Genomic DNA, 25,406 nt, shown 5'->3' on the forward strand with positions numbered 1-25,406 from the left:
GGGAGTTCTTGTGGGAAAGTTGCAGGTATTAGAGAAGAGGCAGGTGGGTTAAAGGCAGGATAGGTACAGGAAGGAGAAACAGGGCATTGATACTTGGTGGGGAGCAGGGTATATTGGGCTGTAGCTGAGGTTGCCATGAGCGATGGGGGAATAGATTCTTGGGAAGGCAGGTGATTAATGGCAGGGCTGGGTTGTTGTGGCTTGGCTAAATTAAGGAGATCTGACCATGCCTGTAGCACAGGATGAACAAATATTGATTCACACACAGCCTGACTAACCAGAGATTGCACTGAATGGATGCAATCAGACAACACCTGCGGGGAACAAGAGGCATAATGTTCCTTGAAAAAGGCTGGGTCATCCTCTAATAACCACACCAGAGACTCAACCTGATCAAAACTGAAGGGGGGAGAAAAATCATCCCTGCCCTCTGAAGTACTGGACAAGGCTAGCTCTGCACACAGCTGGATCAGAGGCTGAACATTTTCAAATAGCAATCTACCCTGATCAACCAGAGAATGGGCCAGATGGATACACTCCAGGAGCTGATCCCTGGCCCACTCTTTCAATACCAGACGACAGTAATTGTTATCCTCCAACACCAGTGAGGCAAGGAGAACAACTGTTTCTGATTGCATTTTCATAGCACTACAATGGTTCCTTTGCGCAGTCACTTCTGGTCAGAGAGGGCCTTGATTTACTGTCATGAACTGGTGTGACCAGAACCGTGTGATCTGCGACAGAGGACACCCAAACGTATATAAGTGAAAATATATATTAATTTATTAAGGAAAGTGAGTAATAAATAACAACCAACTCCAATATGACACAGTGCAATAACCAACCACAGACAGAGACCTACAAATAACAATAGACAGATAAATGCAATAAATGGGAAATACCAGGTTCATAAACAATAGCCAGGCCAGGGTCATACACAGCAGATCAGCAGGGAATGTTCCAGAGACGTAAACGTAAGCCAAGCCAAGGTCATACACAGGGAAGTCAGTAGATGGGGTAAGGAACACAGGACAGGGAGAGGATGGATGGGTCAGACTGCAGGCAGGGACCCAAGGTAACAGGTGGGACAGGATAGGGTCCCAGACAGGGAGACAGGGACAGGATCAGGGCTCAGGGCTCAGGGCTCAGGGCTCAGGGCTCAGGGCTCAGGGCTCAGGGCTCAGGGCTCAGGGCTCAGGGCTCAGGGCTCAGGGCTCAGGGCTCAGGGCTCAGGGCTCAGGGCTCAGGGCTCAGGGCTCAGGGCTCAGGGCTCAGGGCTCAGGGCTCAGGGCTCAGGGCTCAGGGCTCAGGGCTCAGATAGCTAGCAGGTCAGGAGGCAATGACGAAATCAAGGCAAACATGTGAATGCTTGCCGGGTATTTATAGGCCTATGATTGGCCTCAAGTGACACCTGATTGTAGGAGGTACTGTCTGCTCCACACTGCCAGGATCCATCCGCTGGTGGACGCCAGTACTGCGGCCTAAAGATGATATATTACAGGGAAAAGCTCTCCTGACAGTTCCAAACTGCCAGGAGACACCTGCTGGTGGACCTCAGTACTGCATGCCAAATAACAGGTCTTACCAGCGGATGGAACATTTCCTGACACCTACAGTATTCCTATACTGACAACCCTACAATATTCCTATACTGACCACTACACTACACTGACCTACCTACAATTTTCCTTTACTGACCACTATACAGCGTGACCACCTGCTTTTCTTCCGACTGCTCTGCGGCCTCTGTCACACTGCCAGACTGGCTGCCACAATGGGGAAATGGATCCAGTCCGGAGAAGAGGAGGAGGAGGAGAAGAAGACAGCGGCTGCTCACAATGAAGTGGAGATGGGACTCCAGGAGCAACCCTGTCGCCGCACATGACCCCATTTGCCCAGTCGCCAGTGTGTGTCAAGCTCGGGACAGTTTTGTCCCCTGCGCCAGAGCGCAGGGACACAGGAAATAGAAATTAGGAGGACAGAGCTGAGAGTGACACACATTGGCACGGAATTTTGCCCCCCAAATGTTGCGCCTGGGGCCATGGCCCACTCACGCTACGCCACTGGCCATAACAGAGGAAACACTGCACTTATTCTCACAATGCAGCTGTGCAGACTACAGGGGAGAAGAGAGCAGGGTGCCTGTAGTGTGCTCACTCTGTTCCTGCATGTCAGATCACTCCTTCTGTTCTGTCTGTCGGTCATTTGCAGACTGCACTTTGAAAGACGAGGAATCGCTGGCCATTTCCGGATTGAGGTACCTCCCCCACTTACGCCACTGCCCGCCCCCTCCTCCGTTGTTATGGGATAGGATTTAAAGGCTTCTGTGTGCGCTGCTGGGAGAGCAGTGCTGTCACTGGGCTTGAAGACAGAGGAACCGAGCTCCTGCGTTGACAAGTGTCAGCTGTGAGCAGCAAGCACAGGGCTGGCACCGGCGGATGGATATAGCTGTGACTGTCAAGATCACTGCATGGCGGTGGCACGGCGCCCGAAAGTGAACAAAAGAGTCTGCTTGTCTTGGGACAGTTTTTCTTTTTAATTGCTGGAGATCGCGGCGCCCAGTCTTCTCTCTGCCTCCTCCCACCCCTTCAGGCTCTGGACCTAGAAAGTTGCCTCGTACAGAAGCCAAAGCAGCCTGGGCTGTCCCCCCCTGATGGCGCCCCTCCCTCTGCCTCAGCTGTAAGCGCCGGAGCGCGGTGCACCACGTGTACGTGGCCAGGATCGGCCCTGTGACTTGACCTGATGCAGAAGTCTCCTTCTTTTTACTTTTCCCCACCAATAACCTGCCATCAAATTTTTACCACCTCAGCAACCCACCACTTTGCCATTCCTTAACCCTTTTGACGCCCTTTTGACGCCAATGTACTATCCCAAAGGAACCATCTCCAGTCATGATGCCTCCTGTGTTTATAACACAGGGCATTGTTTCTTCCCTTCATTGTGAAAAGGGTAAGGGAAGGTTATAACACCTGTCAGTTTTTCTTTCACCACCTGTGTCCCATTGGGGAAATGTTCCTTTACTTCCTCCATAGCCAAAACAGGAAGTAAGAGGAAATTCACTTTCACTTTCAATGATAACTGTAAACAGGACAGATAGAGGGGATGAGTCTCCATGAGGGGCACAGACTGCAATAAAACTGACAAGTGTTCTAATTACTCTCCAATCTATCCAAAACTAAAAAAAAAAACAAAGTTTTTCTTTAAGTTACACTTTAACCTCTTGCCAACTGCTGAATGGCTCCCCTGTGCGAATCGGCGTAGCTGTACGGCGGCCGCTTTAAAGGGTATAGGGGGCACACGCACACCCGCCGCATCACTGAGGAGCCGATGCACGTACCCGCTGGCTGCGATGTCCGCCGGGCACGCGCGATCGCTCCTGACAGAGCCAGAATTGGGATCTATGTGTGTAAACACACAAATACATGTTCTGGCAGGGGAGATGAGACAGATCATGTGTTCCTAGTATATAGGAACAACGATCGGTCTCCTCCCCCCAGGCACTTCCATTCCCCCCTACAGTTAGAACACACACTGAGGGAACACATTTAACCCCTTGATTGCCCCCCCAGTGTTAACCCCTTCCCTGCCAGTAACATTTACACAGTAATCAGTGCATTTTTATAACACTGATCGATGTACAAATGTCAATGGTCCTAAAAAAGTGTCAAAAGTGTCCGATCTGTCCACCGCAATGTCGCAGTCCCAATAAAAATCGCAGATCACTGCCATTACTTTGTAGATGCTATAACTTTTGCGCAAACCAATCAATATACGCTTATTGCGATTTTTTTTTTTTACCAAAAATATGTACAAGAATATATATATATCGGCCTAAACCGAGGAAGAATTTTTTTTTTTTTTTTAATTTGTGATATTTATTATAGCAAAAAGAAAAAAATAATTGTTTCTTTTTCAAAATTGTCGCTTTTTTTGGTCATAGCGCAAAAAATAAAAACTGCAGAGGTGATCAAATACCACCAAAAGAAAGCTCTATTTGTGGGATAAAAAGGACATAAATTTTGTTTGGGTACAACATCGTACGACCGCACAATTGTCAGTTAAAGCGATGCAGTGCTGCATCGCAAAAAATGGCCTGGTCAGGAAGGGGTAAATTCTTCCGGGGCTGAAGTGGTTTAGAAAATTGCTGTTTATGTTATATATGTATAACTTTATGATAAATATGAAGCAGTGCTACAAAATGTAACTCAATATTGTGAAAACACAAAAATAAAATCAATATAATGACATCAAACTTATTAGGTGAAAAAATGTGTATAAAGAAATCACACCAAATATAAAAATAAGTGTCCATAAGAGCCCATTCACAAGGGGTCCCCGCAATCACAATTCATAGTGCTTCCACCACCAGGTGACACCAAGTAGTAAAGCCTCCTGTGGACCATCATATTGTATGGTCAAATGCGTGGGTTACATCTCCTTATGAACGGAGACTCCAAAGCGATTCGTTATCACGCACGCTTGCTGACCAGCGGTTGAATTTGGTGCAGTCACACAACCTGCTGCTTTTTGGGAGCAATTATATCTGTTTTAATCGCTATATGCAAGTTTTTTTAAACCTATTGCCCAAGGATTTGCTTAGTGTGATTCCCTTTGCAAGATTTACTTGTTATTTTTTGAATAAATGTTTTTCATGGGTTACACTATGGGCGTATATGCTTTTTATTTTCGATCCTGTTGATGAACCAACTAGATCACATTTGGCGCTTTGGAGTTTCCCTTCATTAGAAGATGTAACCCGCGCAATTGACAATACTATATGATGGTCCACCGGGATCCAGTGGACCATCACGAACAACTCACTTACCAGGTACAATTATTATCTCAGGAGATCAGGGATATGGGTCAGCCAGTTCCTTTATCTTGGTTGGATATCCTTAAAAGGAATACTCAAAAACAAGACGATGACCTTCTGAAAATTAAGTTAGGAAAATTTCGGCGTGATCTTAACGATTACATGAATAACAGTTTTTACATGGATGATCAAATCTCCAATACCTCACCTACCCAATTCGTATCCACGTCATGAATCTCAATCTCAATTCCAAAACACTTCCAATATTCCATCTCTTCTTTCTTTGCCCATACCCACTGTACCCCACCTTCCATCATGTCCCTTGCTAGACATTTCAAAATCACATCCCTCAGATAAATTAAAGAAGTCCAGATCCAATACTTCATCTAATACTATTACCAAAAAAGCTCATTATGAGAATAAATCACATAAACAAACAAAGGCGCCTCTAAGTGCAGAAGGTAAACAATTTTAATACCCCAACTGGGTTAAAAACACTTACAAAATAGGAGTGGTTAACAGGCACATCGTGGGTGAGGCTGCATTGGAAGGGGTCACGATCAGAGGAAGCCTTCAGGAGGATGGATGTGGTCACTGTCAGCAGCGGTGTAAAGCACAGGGAGCCGCTGTGAGGCCGGCGTCGTCAGCGTGTGAGGGCTGCGAACCCGGAAGTGATGTCATCCGATGAGCGGCTCTGTGACCAGCCTGAACCGCAAACGAAGGGCCAGAGAGGGGATGTGATGTCATCAATGAGGGACGCGTTTCGGAACCGTCATTCGTTCCTTTCTCAACCTCGCCTAAAGGAACGAATGACGGTTCCGAAACGCGTCCCTCATTGATGACATCACATCCCCTCTCTGGCCCTTCGTTTGCGGTTCAGGCTGGTCACAGAGCCGCTCATCGGATGACATCACTTCCGGGTTCGCAGCCCTCACACGCTGACGACGCCGGCCTCACAGCGGCTCCCTGTGCTTTACACCGCTGCTGACAGTGACCACATCCATCCTCCTGAAGGCTTCCTCTGATCGTGACCCCTTCCAATGCAGCCTCACCCACGATGTGCCTGTTAACCACTCCTATTTTGTAAGTGTTTTTAACCCAGTTGGGGTATTAAAATTGTTTACCTTCTGCACTTAGAGGCGCCTTTGTTTGTTTATGTCATTTTAGACCCTGCTTCAAGTCTTTTAAAGTTGCAGCCCTTTTTGCTGAAGATTACCATCCTCTCTTCCCTATCTACCAACATTTCTCCTGCTCATTTTGGACTGCCGATCCTTTATAGAGACATTATTTGGACTACAATAGTCCTGTGCGCCCTATACCACTTTTTATTTCCATTGAGAATAAATCACACATCGATACCAATATAGGACAGAGTAAACTATATATATATATATATATATATATATATATATATATATATATATACAAAAATTCTATAATAGGAACAAAGTGGTTACTACATCCCCCATCTTATCCATCACATCTGAGCTACAAGAACCCAAACATATCCATCCTACTATTTTGTCGAATAAAAATTCGGCGATTGATCCTTCTTTTTTAGTGACGAACCCCTCTCCAGCAGCTCTGCAAAAAGAAAACACGACGGAGAGGCTGTAGAGGGGGAAGAAACAAGCAGAGGAGTAAGTCATCACAAACTTCGGAAACTATAAAGATTTTTAATCTTTCTAAACACGTTCTTTCCCCTGCTGAAACAACATTACTCAGTAGGTGCCTTAATTTTGCTCCTACTTCCAAGCCAGACCCATATGTGTTATTTAAAGACCTTAATAAATACATCAGACATCTTACACTCAAAAGATTCTTTGATATCCAAAGGACCAAACAACCTGAGACCACCAACACTTCCCATACTGACGTATCTACCTCACTACAGGCTATATCTGTTAAGTTCAGTTTTGATACAGACATGATGGAACAACTAGAGGAACTTAATCTAGATAGCACCATTTCTAACTTGGATCTTTACACACAACATGTATCCACGTAACCACCAGTGCAACATTCCTTTTTAAAACACAAATCCATCTTTTACCCATATCAGTCCAAAGGTCCACACATAACAACATTTTACAATATGGTATTTGCTGACATGAAAAAATTATGCTCCCATCCATCTCCATGTAATTCAAATTTAGGGCATCTCACTCCCCTGGAATACCAAGCCCTAAAATCCCTGGCTGACAATGAGAATCTAATTGTCAAGACTGCAGACAAGGGAGGAGGGGTTGTCATTATGGACCGAGATGACTACATCAAAGAAGCATATCGTCTTCTAGGGGATACCTCCACATACAGGAAATTAACTAAGGATCCCCTTCCCGAGTATAAATTTGAAATAAACCTTCTAATAGAAAGGGCAACAAAATCCCACATTTTGGAAAAATCTGACGCCTCATTCCTAATTAAAGATTTTTACTGTACTCCTTATTTCTATCACATTCCCAAGGTCCATAAAAGTTTTGCCAATCCCCCTGGTAGGCCCATAATAGCAGCCATGGATAGCATAACTTCAGGGCTTTCCAAATACATAGACCATTACCTCCAGCCACTGGCTCAGGGCCTCCAGTCCTATATCAGGGATGGTACCCACCTTCTGGAGTTATTTGAACCATACTCTTGGAATACTGATTACATCTGGTTGTCATTGGATGTCAGCTCCTTATACACATCCATCCCACATACTTTTGGACTTGCAGCCCTCCGTCATTTTCTCTTCCAAGACCAGTATATGAATGATAGACAAGCTGCATTCATTTTGGACTGTACCAAATTTTGTCTTGAACATAATTATTTTGCCTTTGTATGTACAGGTTCAAGGCACTGCGATGGGAGCTAATTTCGCTCCCTCGTATGCCAATCTGGCAATGGGTCTTTGGGAACACGAGTACGTATGGAATAACAATCCCTCCTCTAGGCATCTTGTATACTATGGTAGATACATAGATGATATTATTATCATCTGGAGTGGTTCCCCGCAAGATATACCAGATTTTGTCAACCACTGCAACCACAATCCCCATGGCCTAGGATTTACTTATGTTTCCGATGCAGATAAATTGGCGTTCTTAGATTTAGAGTTATATCATGTTGGTGACACTATACACGCCAGAAACTACTCTAAACGCACTGCGGGCAATTCCCTGTTACATTACAAAAGTGCCACCACCACAAGTGGAAGAATAATATTCCAAGAGGTCAGTTCTGTCGCCTTAAATGTATCTGTAACTGTACCAATCACCTAGACTTCATCAAGGAGAGTAGTGTGCTCAGTGCCAAATTGAGAGATAAGGGAAATACTGAATCACTCATTCAAGATGCATATATGCATTACTTATCAGATACTCCCTTACGGAGCAAAGAAGAAGTTACTGACCAGTCAGTTCGATTCACCACCAGATTTCATCATGACCATAAAAAAATGGAAGGCATCCTTAAAAAGCATTGGCCAATACTTTTGGAGGACCCTCACTTAAAAACTCTTCTACCCAAATTTCCCATAGTTACTTATAGAAGAGCATCCAATGTCAAAAATAAAATTGCTCCTAGTAAGCTGAAACCTTTATCCATACAGTCCAGTCCACGTTTATGCTTACTTCCACTATATGGCATGTTTCAGTGTAGAAAAGCCTTATGCAAAACTTGCGACTATGTAGAACATGGCCAGAAACATTTTTCTACCAAGGGCAAGATCTATGACATCAATGAGTTTTACAATTGCTCATCTGATTCTGTAGTTTATTGCCTCTATTGTCCCTGTAACTTACTATATGTAGGCCGTACTATTCACCCCCTTAGACAAAGGTTTGGGGAACATCGCAGGAAGATCGAGGAAGGGAAAGATAGACATAGTGTCCCTCGCCATTTTTCAAAATGCCAAAAAAGTTCCACCCACGACCTGAAGGTTTGGGTCCTAGAACAAATGCCGAAAAATCTTTCTGAAGCAGAAAGGTTTTTCAGGCTGTGTGAACGGGAAACCTATTGGATATATTCCCTTGACACTTTGTCACCTGGGGGAATTAATGAGACTCTGGAGCTATCTACGATTCTATAATGATTTATGATTGATCTCTTTCCCTTCTATTTCCCCTTCTCTATCCCGAGTTTCCCTTTTCAGTGAATGAGATATACCACTATTATACTATATTCAATAAGAATAAAGTGTATAAAATACATTTAAATGCATACATACATATATAGGAAATCCAGTCCACGATAGATTATATTCATTTTGGTTTTTTTATTTCCATTTCTTTTCTATTTCCTAAAACCTGTTATTTTTAATGGTCCAGTTTTTAAATATCCTTTCTGTAGCGCTGGTAGATTTACAATCTACCGCAGATTAGGTAAATTTAGTGAATTGGGTGTTAGGAAGGTTAAAAGTTCGCCTGTGTTCCAGCTTGGCTGACGTTGTGTGTGCTTCCGTGCTGACCTGTGGGTGTCGCTGTTACCATTAGTCAGTGTTGGAAGGGCAACGTGTCGAAGCGTATGGATGCTCCTCTGTCCCGGAGGCACGCTCGGTGGAGGTGGTCCTCCGAGTTGCATTCTGGGCAAGGGTATTTATGGGACAGACGCCATGTTCTAGTGTTCGTTTTACAGCCACCTGCTGGCCCTCCTGGCCGACAGGTATGCGTTAAGGAGCTACCTCGTGGTCCTCCGATCGGGATGCGATGCTACGGCGCAGGGGTGGGTCCAGAGGCTTGTCTGGGGCCTACCACCGCGGCCGAGGAATGGTCCTGAGCTGTCGGTCCTGTGTGACAAAGCTGGACAGCCGAGGAGATCCCAGGGGAGGACCCATCTTCGAGAGATCATGCAGCGTGCTGGTCTATAGAGGGGCCTGGTGACTCGATTGCAGGACGTATCCAAAAGAAGTAATTATACAGCATAGTGTCACCGGATCGGCTTAAAGGTTCAGGCACTGTGACTGACTATTCACTGCAGAAGATCTGATACATCCTGTGGCAGAGGATCGTGCAGATTTACCCCCCCAAGTAAGTCTGTGGCAGAGACTTTTGATTTGTGCTGCGTACTGTCTGCTAGACTGGTGAGAGAGGCCTATCCAGACGAGCGGAGAGTGTGTCCCATGAGGGGAATGCATTCCACATAATTATCTGAATTCTACCGGGACATTTGTCGCTAAGATTTTGCAAGAAGATATTTGAGTTTCTCCTGAAGGTTTTCTTTTCCGTCTCTTTCCTGCTACTTCCTAAAGTTTGACTGTTCAATAAAGCATTGAAAACGTACTCCAGTGTTGGTGCGTGTGTTGTCTAGCAGTAAACTCAACGGAATCCCTAGACTGGTGCCGGTGAAACAGAGGGAAGCAAAGTGAAGGTAACAGACCCGCTTAAACCAGCAGCTCCACCGTGAGTTAGTGCTACATGTGGGGGCGTCGTCTGAGATTTGTTGGCCGACAATTATTGCAACCCAGTGGAGTGTTTTACCGGGAGTTTACAGAAAGAGCTGGACTTTGAAAAAAAAAATCTTTTCAGGAAGAGGAAAGGTTAAACTACAGGACTTTGCTTTTGGGTGCGTGGACGCTGTGTGCCAGAAGAGGCCTGTGAGCTACGTGACTGAAAGAACAAGTGGGAGGAGTTACCCTACTTGCTACCGCGTGGGACGCGTGTAGTGTGCTTGGCGCCAGAGGAGAAGATAAGCCTCGTGATCGTGCTGAAAAGATCAGAGTGTGGCCATGTCTTTTCCGGCGTTGCAATCGGTTGTGGGACCCAGAGTGTTCCCTGCAAGCACCGTGATGAATACTGTGCAATCTGGAACTCTGCTCACGGATACTGGAGTTAGAATGAAACTGCAGGGGAAGTTTGTCCTGTATACCTCGGGAGATGTTGAGGGACTGGGCATGACCTGCCATCGATGTGGAGGATTGGCCGTGCATCTCCGTCCATTCGGCCGATGTCCGCAGTGTGGAGAGTATTTGTAGTGGAGCCACCTACTATGCCACCCTGTGCCTACCGGATGGATTGGGTGACAGGTATCGCTACAGCGGAAGCTGCTATTGCTACAGAGAGAGAGCGACGGGCTGCCATTTAGCCTGTTGCTACCGACAATGTTTCGGAAAGAGACACTCTTGCTGCCGTCTCATCAGGAGACATTACTTTGATTCCTGAGTCTACTACACCTGTTCCTGTGGTGCCTACTCAGAGGAAGGGGGGCTATGTGAAGGCTTCTCGCGGCCGTGGTCGAGGCCTACCCCAGAGGTTACCTGAGCCGGAGCTACCAGAGTCTACATCTGGAACGTGTAAGCCACTGTTGGGGACTGTAAATAAGTATTTTCCAGCAGAAGAATTGAGAGACTCGGAAATAGAATCCGTGTCGGATCTTTCCGGGGATGATGACTTGTTCGAAACCATTTCGCAAGAGCTATTGTGGTCACAAGGCGAAGATGTTGCCTCCACAATGACCCTTCCTGAATGGACTGCCATGAGTTCTGGGAAGACGTCGCCCTGTGTGGAGACGCACAGTGCTGTTGCTGGGACTTTGTCAAAAGTTATTGATTTGCTACAGACACCGGCTGGGTCTATGGTGAAAAAGTCATTAGACTCCTGTGTACCGCCTGGTATGGGAAAAGACAGATCTTTGCCAAAACTTGCTCGCTTGCAAAGGATGTTAAACAAGCGTGTGGCTGCAGAGCATGGATTAGAATTCCCCTATGTGCCTCAGGATGTCATGCGGGAGATTGAAACTAATCAGGAACTTTGGTACAATGAAGCTGTTTGGGACTACTTGTCTGTGCCTAAGCCCTTTAGAAAGACTGGATGTTCTGTCCGGATGGATGAACGTTTTAATGGATGCTTTGTTCATTGGAACTATGGTCGGCATATCTATGCTGATAAAGTGGTAATCTGCAGACCGGGAAAGGACAATGCTGCGTATTTTATTACCACTGTAGATAAAGAAGGAAAGTATGCGACTCTACCAGATCCTCGGTTTTTCTGGTAATTGTGGACACTATTACTTTGAAGTTAGCTAGTTAGATAGCGACAGGGTAAAGAGATCGGCGTGGTCAAGATCTACAGATCCTGTTCGGTGTTTAAATCCAAGGACTTCTGTTTGCTAGCCAGATTTCTTTCATAAGGAAAGTTCTTGTGCAGGGATGGACTCCAAAATACTTCTAATACAAATTATAGGAAGAGAGTTTCATTTTAAATGAGGCTTTGCTCCTGGTGTTGTGTAGTGTGTATATATGTGTGTTTAAATATGTTTCTTTTTCAGGGATCATCGGATCATATACAGAGCTGGGAGGCTTTTCAGCTAGTTAGTTAGTGAGGATGTAAAAAAAAATGTATACTGTGGTTTTGTTCGCGGCTGTGAACATAATGTTTTATAGATATAAGTTTTATAATGTCTTTTACCTGTCCTTTTTCTCTCTCTTTGCCTATCTAAAGTTATGAGAAACTCAAATGCTACTCTCAGGCTTGAGAGTTCGGTTACTGCGTTCAGGACAGACGTTGGGGACAACGCCTATTGTAGTGGAGGGAGTATGTAGCGCTGGTAGATTTACAATCTACCGCAGATTAGGTAAATTTAGTGAATTGGGTGTTAGGAAGGATAAAAGTTTGCCTCTGTTCCAGCTTGGCTGACGTTGTGTGCTTCCGTGCTGACCGGTGGGTGTTGCTGTTACCATTAGTCAGTGTTGGAAGGGCAACGTGTCGAAGCGTATGGATGCTCCTCTGTCCCGGAGCCACGCTCGGTGGAGGTGGTCCTCCGAGTTGCATTCTGGGCGAGGGTATTTATGGGACAGACGCCATGTTCTAATGTTCGTTTTACAGCCACCTGCTGGCCCTCCTGGCCGACAGGTATGCGTTAAGGAGCTACCTCGTGGTCCTCCGATCGGGAGGCCCACGATGCTAGGGTGCAGGGGCGGGTCCAGAGGCTTGTCTGGGGCCTAGCACCGCGGCCGAGGAATGGTCCTGATCTGTCGGTCCTGTGTGACGAAGCTGGACAGCCGAGGAGATCCCAGGGGAGGACCCGTCTTGGAGAGATCACACAGCGTGCTGGTCTATAGAGGGGCCTGGTGACTCGGTTGCAAGACGTATCCAAAAGAAGTAATTATACAGCATAGTGTCGCCGGATCGGCTTAAAGGTTCAGGCACTGTGACTGACTGTTCACTGCAGAAGATCTGATACATCCTGTGCTAGAGGATCGTGCGGATTTACCCCCTCAAGTAAGTCTGTGGCAGAGACTTTAGATTCGTGCTGCGTACTGGCTGCTAGACCGGTGAGAGAGGCCTATCCAGACGAGCGGAGAGTGTGTCCCATGAGGGGAAAGCATTCCACATAATTATCTGAATTCTACCGGGACATTTGTCGCTAAGATTTTGCAAGAAGATATTTGAGTTTCTCCTGAAGGTTTTCTTTTCCGTCTCTTTCCTGCTACTTCCTAAAGTTTGACTGTTCAATAAAGCATTGAAAACGTACTCCAGTGTTGGTGATTGTGTCGTCTAGCAGTAAACTCAATAGAACCCTAGACCTGGTGCCGGTGAAACAGAGGAACGCAAAGTGAAAGTAACAGACCCGCTTAAACCAGCAGCTCCACCGTGAGTTAGTGCTACATTTCTAATACATAATATCAGTTCTTTTTAATGTATATCATCCAGTTTTTAAACATCCTTTTTAATATATATATTCCTTTGGGTTCTTCTTGTATACTGACCCCTTTTTCCCTCCCCAAAAAATGTATTTTCATTTTTATTTCGTCATATTCCCTATTATTTGATTGTATTATTTAATCTATTTGATTATACCATTTATAGTTTGAAAACACTATATACACACAGTTATTTTTATTTAGTTATCCCATATACATAAAAATATACTCTTCCCATTAGATCTTCATTTGTTTTTATTCCTAGAGTCCATTCACATTTGTTGTATACACTCATTTATTGCTGGAGTCCCTCTATTCAGGTTGTGTTGTACACAACCTCCACTAGATGGCTCCAATCGTGAGCACATTTATAGGCCCCCAGGAGCCTTTATCCTCTATGCTTGAGGAAGGCGCGCGCCTGTAATACAAAGTGCGCATGCACCGAACCGTATCGTCAGTGACGTCACCACGCCAGAGGCCTGCGTTCCACAGCTCATCCGAGCTTAGCCTCGTTTTCATCCCTGGGACGGAGCCTACACTTCCTGCTGGACGGGACTGTTTTTCTTCTCTCCCATGGACAGATCTTCACACAGGCTACTCACGCTGGGACATCACTACCTGAGGATTATCTGTGCTCCATTTCCCTTTCCATTTATGTAAGTGGACATATTCTTTCTGTATATTAAAGTCTTTTACTGATCTTGACCCGTAGGCGCTTTTTTCTGTTTATTTTTCATGTCACTGGAGCCTGCTTCACTCTTCCCCTAAAGGCTTGCCCTGGATCACAGACTGTTTTTGCCTATACAAAAAGGTTTTTTGTCCATTGTTTTTATCTCACATTGTGCTATCTTTCACAAGTTTTTTTTCCCAGAGGACATGTGTATTGTAGTTATTGTCAACCAGTAACAGCGCTACTTACCTATGTTTTTGCTCTATATAGTACTTAAATACTTGGTGTCACCTGGTGGTGGAAGTACTACTAATTGGGATTATGGGGACACTGGTGGAGCAAGTGAATCGTGGATAATTTGTTTCCTTTGGACTTTCTTGTTTCACATATATTTTTCCTTTTTAGCCCTGAATGGGCTCTTATGAACACTTATTTACATATTTGGTGTGATTTCTTTATACACATTTTTTCACCTAATAAGTTTGATGTCATTATATTGATTTTATTTTTGTGTTTTCACAATATTGAGTTAATTTTTTTTTGCGCTGCTTCATATATTTATCACAATTCTTGTATAAAGTGTCACAGATTGCTTAAGCGGCTGCTCATTTGTAATTTATATGTTTTAGCGTGGATATCCTATATGATTTTTTGATGTATAACTATATATTTTATTATCTGCAGGATGGGCATTGAATCTGTCTGCCCAGAAAGCCATGATGGGGAAAGATGTGAACGTTCCCTGCTCCTTCACAGTCAAGAGCCCTCCTATTGATCGCAAATATCTCTCAATAATTTGGTACTTCCAGGGAAAGGAAATATTTAGTGTTCAGAATACAGCAGTGAAATCTACAGATCCTCGTATGTCCTACACAAGCCGGGCAGAGGATGGAATCGCTGATCTGTCGATATCAAACATCAATATAACAGATAGAGGGATCTATAAGTGCTTCATACTGTACAGGTCAGAGATGGAAGAGAAGGAGATCCGACTAGATGTACAAGGTACACAGTTTAATATAGTCTAAAAACATACTTTTTGGCTGATATATCTTAAAGTTTCATCAAATAAATATTTCCCAGCTCAGGCCTAAACTTTTCTTTATTATGTATAGCAGAGGGTAAGGTTAGAACCTCCATTGCGGTTTTATTGTTGTTCCCTATTAGGGGGATCAAACTTCTCTTCCTGTCTTAGCCCTCCTTCATATTGAAGTAATTTCCTGAACTACTTTTGCCGATTTTGGGTGGGACTTCAATAGACATCGGTGCATAAGGCCGCACAGATGTCTTTTAAGTCGCTCGCAAAGTCACGACTTTGAAATTGTGCATTTTCCGATAAAGTTGCACGATTTCAAAGCCGTGTTCAGTGTGAACGAGGGCTCAATGGCAGAAGGACAATGTTCAGTTTTGGTCTGGGCTTCAATGACCTCTGGTTTGGAAAGGGTTATTTCTCATGTGCAACAGATAATGAATACTGCTGTCTCACTTGTAAGCCAGGCACACCACTTTTTGATACTGTATATATTAACCAAAAAATCCACTTCCTGTCTTTAAAATAGAACTAAAGGCAAAACTTTTTTCTTTTTTTCTTTACTTCCTGTCTCATAGCCAAAACAGTAAGTTAGAAGAAGTCCTTCCAAAGTGAGGGATTTTCACCGTTGTCATCAGGGTCACAAGCACTAGTGTCCCCATTGAAAGATGTCAACTATATTGCTTTTCTTGTGACAACCCAAAATTTGGATTTTCCTTTATTTTCACTCTTTGTTATAGCAATAAACAGGACAAATAGAGAAGGTGAATCTCCCTAAGGCCCCTTTCACACGAAGGGTCCGATCAGGTCCACCTGTCAGTTTTTCAGGCCGACCTTATTGGACCCCCCATTCACCCCTATGCACTAGCGGGAGTAGTCACCCACCAACCTCCTATGCAATCCAGTCCGCTAAAAAAACAGAAGGCGATCTGTCCACCTCCATCTAAGTGCATCAAATCGGAGGGTAGATACATGAAAACAGACAGTGGAGTCCAGTAAGTTACGTGACTTGACCTGATGCAGAAGTCTCCTCCTTTTTTATTTTTCCCCACCAATAGGGATGGGCTTTATGTTCGGGTCGAACATGAGTTTGACTCGAACATTGGCTGTTTGCCCTGTATAGCCGGCGCTAGCGATAGTAGTTTTTCATGACTTTTTTTCTTTTAGAAATTTTGCTGTCACTGTTCTAAACATGGGAAACATGCGCCACTTTATAGGCATACTAAAGACACCCCCCAGGTACGAAATTTAAAGGAATATTACACTTTTATTGTTTCACTTTAAGCATTATTAAAATCACTGCTCCCGAAAAAACGACCGTTTTTGAAACTTTTTTTGCATTGATACATGTCCCCTGGGGCAGGACCCAGGTCCCCAAACACTTTTCATAACAATAACTTGCATATAAGCCTTTAAAATTAGCACTTTTGATTTTTCATGTTCGTGTCCCATAGACTTTAACGGTGTTCTCGTGTTCAAACAAAGTTTTTGCCTGTTCGCATGTTCTGGATGCGAACCGAATGGGGGGGAGTGTTCGGCTCATCCCTACCCACCTATAACCTGCCACCAAATTTATACCACCTCAGCAACCCTACTTTTAGCCACCCATGGGAGAAACCATTCATCTGGCTCCCCTTTTAAAATTCCCATTAAGGGCCACCCATTTGGAGTGTCATTGAGAGGGACCACTGGAGTTTATCCCCAAACTGGAGGTCATGTTTGCCGAGGCTGTTATTCCCTGGTGTATCACACCACAAGTCTGATTGACTCATTAGGCGTACACCTTTTTAACTTCAATCACTTTGGTAAGCCTTTTAATTATTGGTGGCGGATCATCTATCCGCAATTTCTCTGCACAACCCTTCACTTCAAGTCACAATGATGTTTATCTTATTCCTTGATGGACTTTGAACCACTTTTGGACATTTATTTCACTGTCATACCGTTCACTTGCTTGGTTGATTGCATCTGACTGTCTTACTCATTAGAGGTATGTCATTTAGATATCACATTGAGTGTAAAATGTCCTCTTAAGTTTTACTTTGAGCTTATAACACTTGTATATTATAATCAATGAGTTTGTAATTATATTTGTTTGTTTTGGTTTTCTCACTGTCTAAGTTGTACACATCCAGTGTAAACTTGGCACAATTTCCAGCCTCAGTTCATGCTGAGACAATTTATTAGCGCTGCACTTATCTTCACATTTCTCACTTTTGCAATTGATCATTTGCTGTGCTGGCTGCTACCTAACAATTTAAAAGAGACAGCGCGGTATATTTGTTTTGTTTTTATACTAATGCAAAATTATCCAAAGGGACTAACAAAAAATGTTCTCGTACTATAGCAGAATAAACGATTTTCGTTTAATCAGTGCAGTAATCCAAAAAAAAAATCAGAAGAGCAAGACCACGCATGCTCGGAAACGAAAGAATACATTCACTTTCGAAATTGTATTCTGTCATACAAAATTTTTTGTAACATTAGTAGCCTATTGGTTTTTGATATAAGACTAGCATGCAAAAAGAACAAAAGATGATCATTCGTCCGATATTCTCATTGTGTGTACGAGGCTTTACTCTCAACCATCTTGTGTTTTACACAGAATATTTGATCCTTGTTGGTCTTTATAATAACTATTCTTTCTAGGAACTGACCTGTCTCTGGTTGACAGAATTCAATTCTACACTTGAGTTAAAACTTGCTACTTATTCAGACTGTAATGACGGGAAAAACTGAACTCGGTAATGAAGGAGAATGCAATGTACAGATCCACATGTGGAGAAGAGGACACAGCTGGGGTTGGTTTACCAAAGGCAAATAGACTGTGCACTTTGCAAGTGCTGTTGCTCCAGAGATTAGTAAATGAGGTGAAGCTTCACTTTACAAACAATACCCAATCACATGCAAGGAAAACAAAAAAACTAAATTTTTCCATGCACGTGATTGGATATTGGCGGTCAGCAGAGCTTCTCCTCATTCACTAAGCTCTGACACATGCACAGTCTATTTGCCTTTAGTAAATCAACCCCAGTGTATCAGTGCTGAAAGTGACTCCATCACCATGGGGTCTAAACTAAAGAAAAGCCACCCTGTAAATGGAAATGCTTTATACTTACTTTCTGGTGGCCCGTGTTTTCAAACACTCTACTGCATTGCTGATCCCCAGACAATGTCACTTGATACAAAAATAAAAAGAAAAACTGCGCTGCAGAGCAAAAAAGGTCAAAGGTAAAAGCTGCACACAAAATACACCAATATCTGTGTATACCATGAAAAATAAAAAATAAAGTGCGCTAATTATATGAAAATACACACATAGATGTGAATACATGTGGGTAGTAGTAAAAACCACAATCTACTGAGAGCAAGTAAATGACTCCATGAGTGGTAAAAATATATAAGTGCAAAATATAAAAACTCAAATAAAGAGAAGAAACAAAAAATGTGTACATGTGAAATACAATGATATTAATAGCGTAAAAATCTGAAAATCAAACAAACTCAGTCCATGGGTTCAAATATAAAAAGTTCATCAGTGAAAAAAAGCTTCCATCCACTATACAGCTCAGCAGCAACTAATCCCCCTATGAGTGGATTGACAAAGGAGAGAGATGTGCAGGATGGTGCAAATCCACTGGCGGTGACCCCAATAAGTGAGAAAGTGATAAAGGTGGACTCTTACCCTCCGTGTTGGACCCCCTCCTTGGCAGGGTCTATCAGGCATGCAGATTTTTGCCCTCTGCAGGGACCATGTAATGAGAAGATCTCCCCAGCAGCTGTTAGGAATGTTGTCTCCGACCCGGGCTGGTCCAAGTGAAACGCCTGGAGAGGGGGGAAGGAAAGCTCTCTTGCTCCCAGTGTGGCAAAGGAAAAAACAAAAGAGCGGAGCTCCAATAGTGTAAAAAGTTTCGGAATTTATTAAATAAAAGTACAGACCGCAACGGAGAGTGCACGCTCCGTGAGGTGAAAATACAATTAAAAACAAGCCGGCATATAAGAATCGTAATAACCCGTGCATAACATGGGGCAATCGTGACGGCTTACAACGTAGCCACGCCCTACATGTTTCGTCATTAGCAGACGTCTTCAAAGGGGCACGGGCTACGTGTTAAGCCATCCCCTATATAGTATAACAGTGCACACCAAGCCTCGTTTTCACCTCCACTCTCAGGGGAGGGAAAACCCAAGCCTCTACCTGGTGCTCCTCAGTGAATGGATGTTGCCAAGGTGACACATAGGACTGAAACTAAACAAAACTTCAGCCCCTCCCAGCAGAGCCAATCTCTCGCGCCATCTGGAGGAAGAAGCCCAGTATTACTAGACAATTAATATGTCTTACAGATGCTAATTTGGAATGTAAAACTGACAGAGCAGAAAGGAGAAAATCACTGAATCTCACCAAGAGGCAAGATGTGATGGAAAAAATTGTAAGTATATATGGAAATGTACGGAAAAGAAACAACGTTCATCTCCGTAAATAAAACCACATTCAAAAAACACATGTATGAAAAAAATATATGTATTAAAGTCACACCGTAATAAATGGAGGCCCATCCATGAACGTGAAGAGCACTCGGTATCACAATGATGCGACTAAATCATTATGATGTATAATATCTAAACTTATCACTATGCTCCCAAAAAAAAAAAAAAAAAAATTGTGAATGGATGAAGAGATAAAAAAAGTGAATGGATGAAGAAAAAAAAAAAAAAAATTGTGAATGGATGAAGAGATAAAAAAAGTGAATGGATGAGAAAAAATGTGAATGGATGAAGAGATAAAAAAAGTGAATGGATAAAAAAAAAAAATAAATAAATAAAAAATTTTGAATGGATGAAGAGATAAAAAAAGTGAATGGATGAAGAGAAAAAAAAATTGTGAATGGATGAAAAGATAAAAAAAGTGAATGGATGAGAAAAAATGTGAATGGATGAAGAGATAAAAAAAGTGAATGGATGAAGAAAAAAAAAATGTGAATGGATAAAGAGATAAAAAAGTGAATGGATGAAAAAAAAAAAAAATGAAAAAAATGAAAAAAATGAAAAACATGTATGCAAAAGAAGGGAAGAAAGGAAAGGAAGCACAGGGCCCAAAGCATCACCTATGAGTTGTCAATGAACGCATTCAACTCAATATCAACATTTAGGCCTACAGGTCTGAGGGAACGGATCTTATAAATCCACTCCATCTCGAGTTTAGAGATGGCCCGTCTTTTAGATCCCCCTCTCCATGGAAGTTTGAGTTTATCAATGCCCATGAACAAAGTACCGCTAGGGTCTTTTTTGTGTTTGTCTAAATAATGTTTGGAGACTGGGTGGCCCAAAAAACCCCTACTAATATTTCCAATATGTTCCCCCAGTCTAACTTTTAATGATCGGACCGTGCGGCCCACATAGTGGAGCCCACAAGGGCAAGTGAGTAGGTAAACCACATGGGTGGTTGAACATGTGATAAAAGATTTAATATGGAAATTAAGCGGGGAATTATTGGTAATGAATTGACACACCTTTCTCTCCGTTAAAGCATTAATAGCACAAACCTCGCAATTTTTACATTTGAAATAGCCTGTCATATGTTGAAAGAACATAGGTTTATGAACCGGAGGGTCACATGCAGCAGATAACACCCGTGCTTGGACCATCCCTTCCTGACAGACCCCAGCTGGTCTTTAGGGGTGCCCCCCAATCAGTTCACGGGTGGGTTTTTTTTTTTTCTTCATCCATTCACTTTTTTTATCTCTTCATCCATTCACAATTTTTTTTTTTTTTTTTTGGGAGCATAGTGATAAGTTTAGATATTATACATCATAATGATTTAGTCGCATCATTGTGATACCGAGTGCTCTTCACGTTCATGGATGGGCCTCCATTTATTACGGTGTGACTTTAATACATATATATTTTTTTTTCATACATGTGTTTTTTGAATGTGGTTTTATTTACGGAGATGAACGTTGTTTCTTTTCCGTACATTTCCATATATACTTACAATTTTTTCCATCACATCTTGCCTCTTGGTGAGATTCAGTGATTTTCTCCTTTCTGCTCTGTCAGTTTTACGTTCCAAATTAGCATCTGTAAGACATATTAATTGTCTAGTAATACTGGGCTTCTTCCTCCAGATGGCGCGAGAGATTGGCTCTGCTGGGAGGGGCTGAAGTTTTGTTTAGTTTCAGTCCTATGTGTCACCTTGGCAACATCCATTCACTGAGGAGCACCAGGTAGAGGCTTGGGTTTTCCCTCCCCTGAGAGTGGAGGTGAAAACGAGGCTTGGTGTGCACTGTTATACTATATAGGGGATGGCTTAACACGTAGCCCATGCCCCTTTGAAGACGTCTGCTAATGACGAAACATGTAGGGCGTGGCTATGTTGTAAGCCGTCACGATTGCCCCATGTTATGCACGGGTTATTACGATTTTTATATGCCGGCTTGTTTTTAATTGTATTTTCACCTCACGGAGCGTGCACTCTCCGTTGCGGTCTGTACTTTTATTTAATAAATTCCGAAACTTTTTACACTATTGGAGCTCCGCTCTTTTGTTTTTTCCTTTGCCACACTGGGAGCAAGAGAGCTTTCCTTCCCCCCTCTCCAGGCGTTTCACTTGGACCAGCCCGGGTCGGAGACAACATTCCTAACAGCTGCTGGGGAGATCTTCTCATTACATGGTCCCTGCAGAGGGCAAAAATCTGCATGCCTGATAGACCCTGCCAAGGAGGGGGTCCAACACGGAGGGTAAGAGTCCACCTTTATCACTTTCTCACTTATTGGAGTCACCGCCAGTGGATTTGCACCCATCCTGCACATCTCTCTCCTTTGTCAATCCACTCATAGGGGGATTAGTTGCTGCTGAGCTGTATAGTGGATGGAAGCTTTTTTTCACTGATGAACTTTTTATATTTGAACCCATGGACTGAGTTTGTTTGATTTTCAGATTTTTACGCTATTAATATCATTGTATTTCACATGTACACATTTTTTGTTTCTTCTCTTTATTTGAGTTTTTATGTTTTGCACTTATATATTTTTACCACTCATGGAGTCATTTACTTGCTCTCAGTAGATTGTGGTTTTTACTACTACCCACATGTATTCACATCTATGTGTGTATTTTCATATAATTAGCGCACTTTATTTAATGTCACTTGATAGACCCAACGTAATGACACCAGTGGCCCTTTTTAGCTGTCTGTAAGTGGGACATTCTTCCTACTGTCCACCAATGTAAGGGGCATTCTTTCCACTTGTTTTTAACAGAGGTTATCCTAGACCTGAAAACTATTTTAAGAGCTCCTCTGGGGTAAAAAGGTTATCTTCTTATCACCCACGTAATGCATATGTGCAGCAGAAAAAAAGGTGTCCACACGGCAAACATATACGTTCATGGACAGCCGAGGTTTCTGTGCTCACTACACACTCCCAGCACAGAGACTGAGCGGTCATGGACAGTTCTTGGTCTCTAGCAGTGTTCAGGAACCAGTGGGATGGGCTCCCAATTTTGTGACTACTGTGACAGCCAATCACAGTGGTCATGTGATTGGGTAGCCAGTCCCCTACTGCAAGTATAAAGATTGACTGAAAGGGATACTGGGGCTGGGCAGTGAGGGGTTAACAGAGGTTGGTATGAAACCATTTTAATGACTTTAACCTCTCTGGGACAAATGAGAGAATTGAACATTACAGTATTCACCGTGTCCGACTGCTCTTCACTTCTCTATCCCTACTCTCAGTTTTACCTGCTTATCTGCGGCATTTTATGTTTGTGGTTAATTAGAAAAACACCTTAAAGTATTTATAGGTAAACATTTTTTTTCTGCAGATGAAAAGATGTCCTGTACCAATGACCGTAAACAATATAAAACACCTATTATTCTTGGCTCGTTTCTTGTGGTCTTGCTATTAGCCATTTCGTTTCTTTGTAAAAAACAAACACCAGAGAGAGAAGGTAGGAAACAACATCTTTCTTAATGACTCAACTGTTTGGTCTTTGAAACCAAATATCACATGACTATGACAAAACTGCACCTACACTATATTACCAAAAGTATTAGGACGCCTGCCTTTACACGCACATGAACTTTAATGGCATCCCAGTCTTAGTCCATAGTGTTCAATATTGAATTGGTCCACCCTTTGCAGCTATAACAGCTTCAACTCTTCTGGAAAAGCTGTCAACAAGGTTTAGGAGTATGTCTATGGGAATGTTTGACCATTCTTCCAGAAGCGCATTTGTGAGGTCAGGCACTAATGTTGGACGAGAAGGCCTGGCTCGCAGTCTCCACTCTAATTCATCCCAAAGGTGTTCTATCGGGTTGAGGTCAGGACTCTGTGCAGGCCAGTCAAGTTCCTCCACCCCAAACTCGCTCATCCATGTCTTTATGGAGCTTGCATTGTTTGAGCACTGGTCCAAATCATTTGATGGAGGGGGGATTATGTGTTGGGGTTGTTTTTCAGGGGTTGGACTTTGACCCCTTCCAGTGAAGGGAACTCTTAAGGCATCAGCATACCAAGACATTTTGGACAATTTCATGCTCCCAACTTTGTGGGAACAGTTTGGGAATGCCCCGTTCCTGTTTCAACATAACTGTGCACAAAGCAAGGTCCATAAAGACATGGATGAACAAGTTTGGGGTGGAGGAAATTGACTGGCCTGCAAAGAGTCCTGACCTCAACCCATTAGAACACCTTTGGTATGAATTAGAGCAGAGACTGCGAGCCAGACCTTCTCATCCAACATCAGTGCCTGACCTCACAAATGCGCTTCTGGAAGAATGGTCAAACATTCCCATAGACACACTCCTAAACCTTGTGGACAGCTGAGAATAAAATGTGAAAAGTGTAGCGCTATACATAAAACAATATAACAGTGATAGACTGAAAATATTAGTGTATAAAACATGTAAACAATCTGATACAAACGTCCAAGATGTAAGTCCAATGTTCACATGTACGAAAAGGCAAATCAGTGAGGATAAAGTTCAAATAAATACATCAAATGAATAAACTTCCTAGGAAGTGTGTCCATCAAATAAATGACTGGTGAATCCTCTATCAAGGATGCTGGTAATGCAACAAAGTAAATGTGGCTGTGAGACAAGAAGATCCTCTGTTAAGAAGATGTCAATGGGTACTATTACCAGACAAGGTGGACCCATTTGGCAGTGGGTCAGTCGGGCTCGTATTGGCCGAACGCCTCGGGATCTAGAGTTGTGTTGAATTTAGTTCTGGCAGAAACCTGGAAGGTGGTCACTCCAAACGAGGTAAGTCCACTTGTCAGCAGTGTGGATTTGGCCAAAGACCCAGGACTCGGATACTTCTGCAGACAGAATGAGACTACTACCCAATAGGAAAGCCATCTGGAAGCTGATGGGAGGTGAAGGAATAAACTTGGTCAAACCGGAATGAGAAAAAAAATGTAAATGTTCCATATGGTGCAGGTCAAAAACAGAGAGATTTATTTTTAAAAGTACAAAACATCAATGACGTGTACAAAAAATTTAGTTTTCTTTGTGATCACAAGATAAAATTTTTAAAAGCAATGTGGGAAGCAAGTAGAGCAAACGACGCATTTCGTCCCAACAGACTTCAGTACGTTTCGTCCCAATGGACTTCAACTGGGGCAATGCCCCAGTAGATGTTCGTTGGGACAAAGCGTGTCGGGCTTGCTCTACATGCTTCCCATATTGCTTTTAAAATTTTTATCTAGTTTTTATTTATTTTATTCCTTCACCTACCATTGGCCTCCAGACGGCTTTCCCATTGGGTGGTAGTCTCATTCTGTCTGGAGAAGTATTGAGTCCTGGGTCTTTGGCCAAATCCACACTGTTGACAAGTGGACTTACCTCGTTTGGAGTGACCACCTTCCAACTCTAGATCCTGAGGGGTTCGACCAATACGAGCCCGATTGACCCACTGCCGCTGGCAAGTGGGTCCACCTTGTCTGGTAAGAGTACCCATCTACACCTTCTTAACAGAGCATCCTCCTGTCTCACAGCCACATTTACTTTGTTGCATTACCACCATCCTTGATAGAGGATTCACCAGTCATGTATTTGATGGACACACGTCCTAGGAAGTTTATTCATTTGATATATTTATTTGAACTTTATCCTCACCGATGTGCCTTTTTGTACATGTGAACATTGGACTTACATCTTGGATGTTTGCATCATATGTTTACATGTTTTATACACTAATATTTTCAGTCTATCACTGTTATATTTTATGTTTAGCGCTACACTTTGTTTTTCACATTTGTTTAGGACTTTGTT

At 43.1% G+C, this 25,406-nt stretch overlaps 1 protein-coding gene across 2 annotated transcripts in view; it reads left to right on the forward strand.

The window, feature by feature from the left end:
* Positions 1 to 25,406, forward strand: part of LOC141148592 (natural cytotoxicity triggering receptor 3 ligand 1-like) — a 63,294-nt gene that overhangs the window by 33,283 nt on the left and 4,605 nt on the right. The window contains exons 4-5 of one of the 2 annotated variants that reach the window (XM_073636185.1): positions 14,788 to 15,108; positions 22,955 to 23,080. In XM_073636185.1, the coding sequence (XP_073492286.1) occupies positions 14,788 to 15,108; positions 22,955 to 23,080 (447 nt within the window). The remainder of the gene's footprint in view (positions 1 to 14,787; positions 15,109 to 22,954; positions 23,081 to 25,406) is intronic. The other variant, XM_073636186.1, reaches the window with a different exon arrangement.

Source organism: Aquarana catesbeiana, linkage group LG06 (genome assembly GCF_042186555.1).
Source record: "Aquarana catesbeiana isolate 2022-GZ linkage group LG06, ASM4218655v1, whole genome shotgun sequence".
Taxonomy (NCBI): domain Eukaryota; kingdom Metazoa; phylum Chordata; class Amphibia; order Anura; family Ranidae; genus Aquarana; species Aquarana catesbeiana.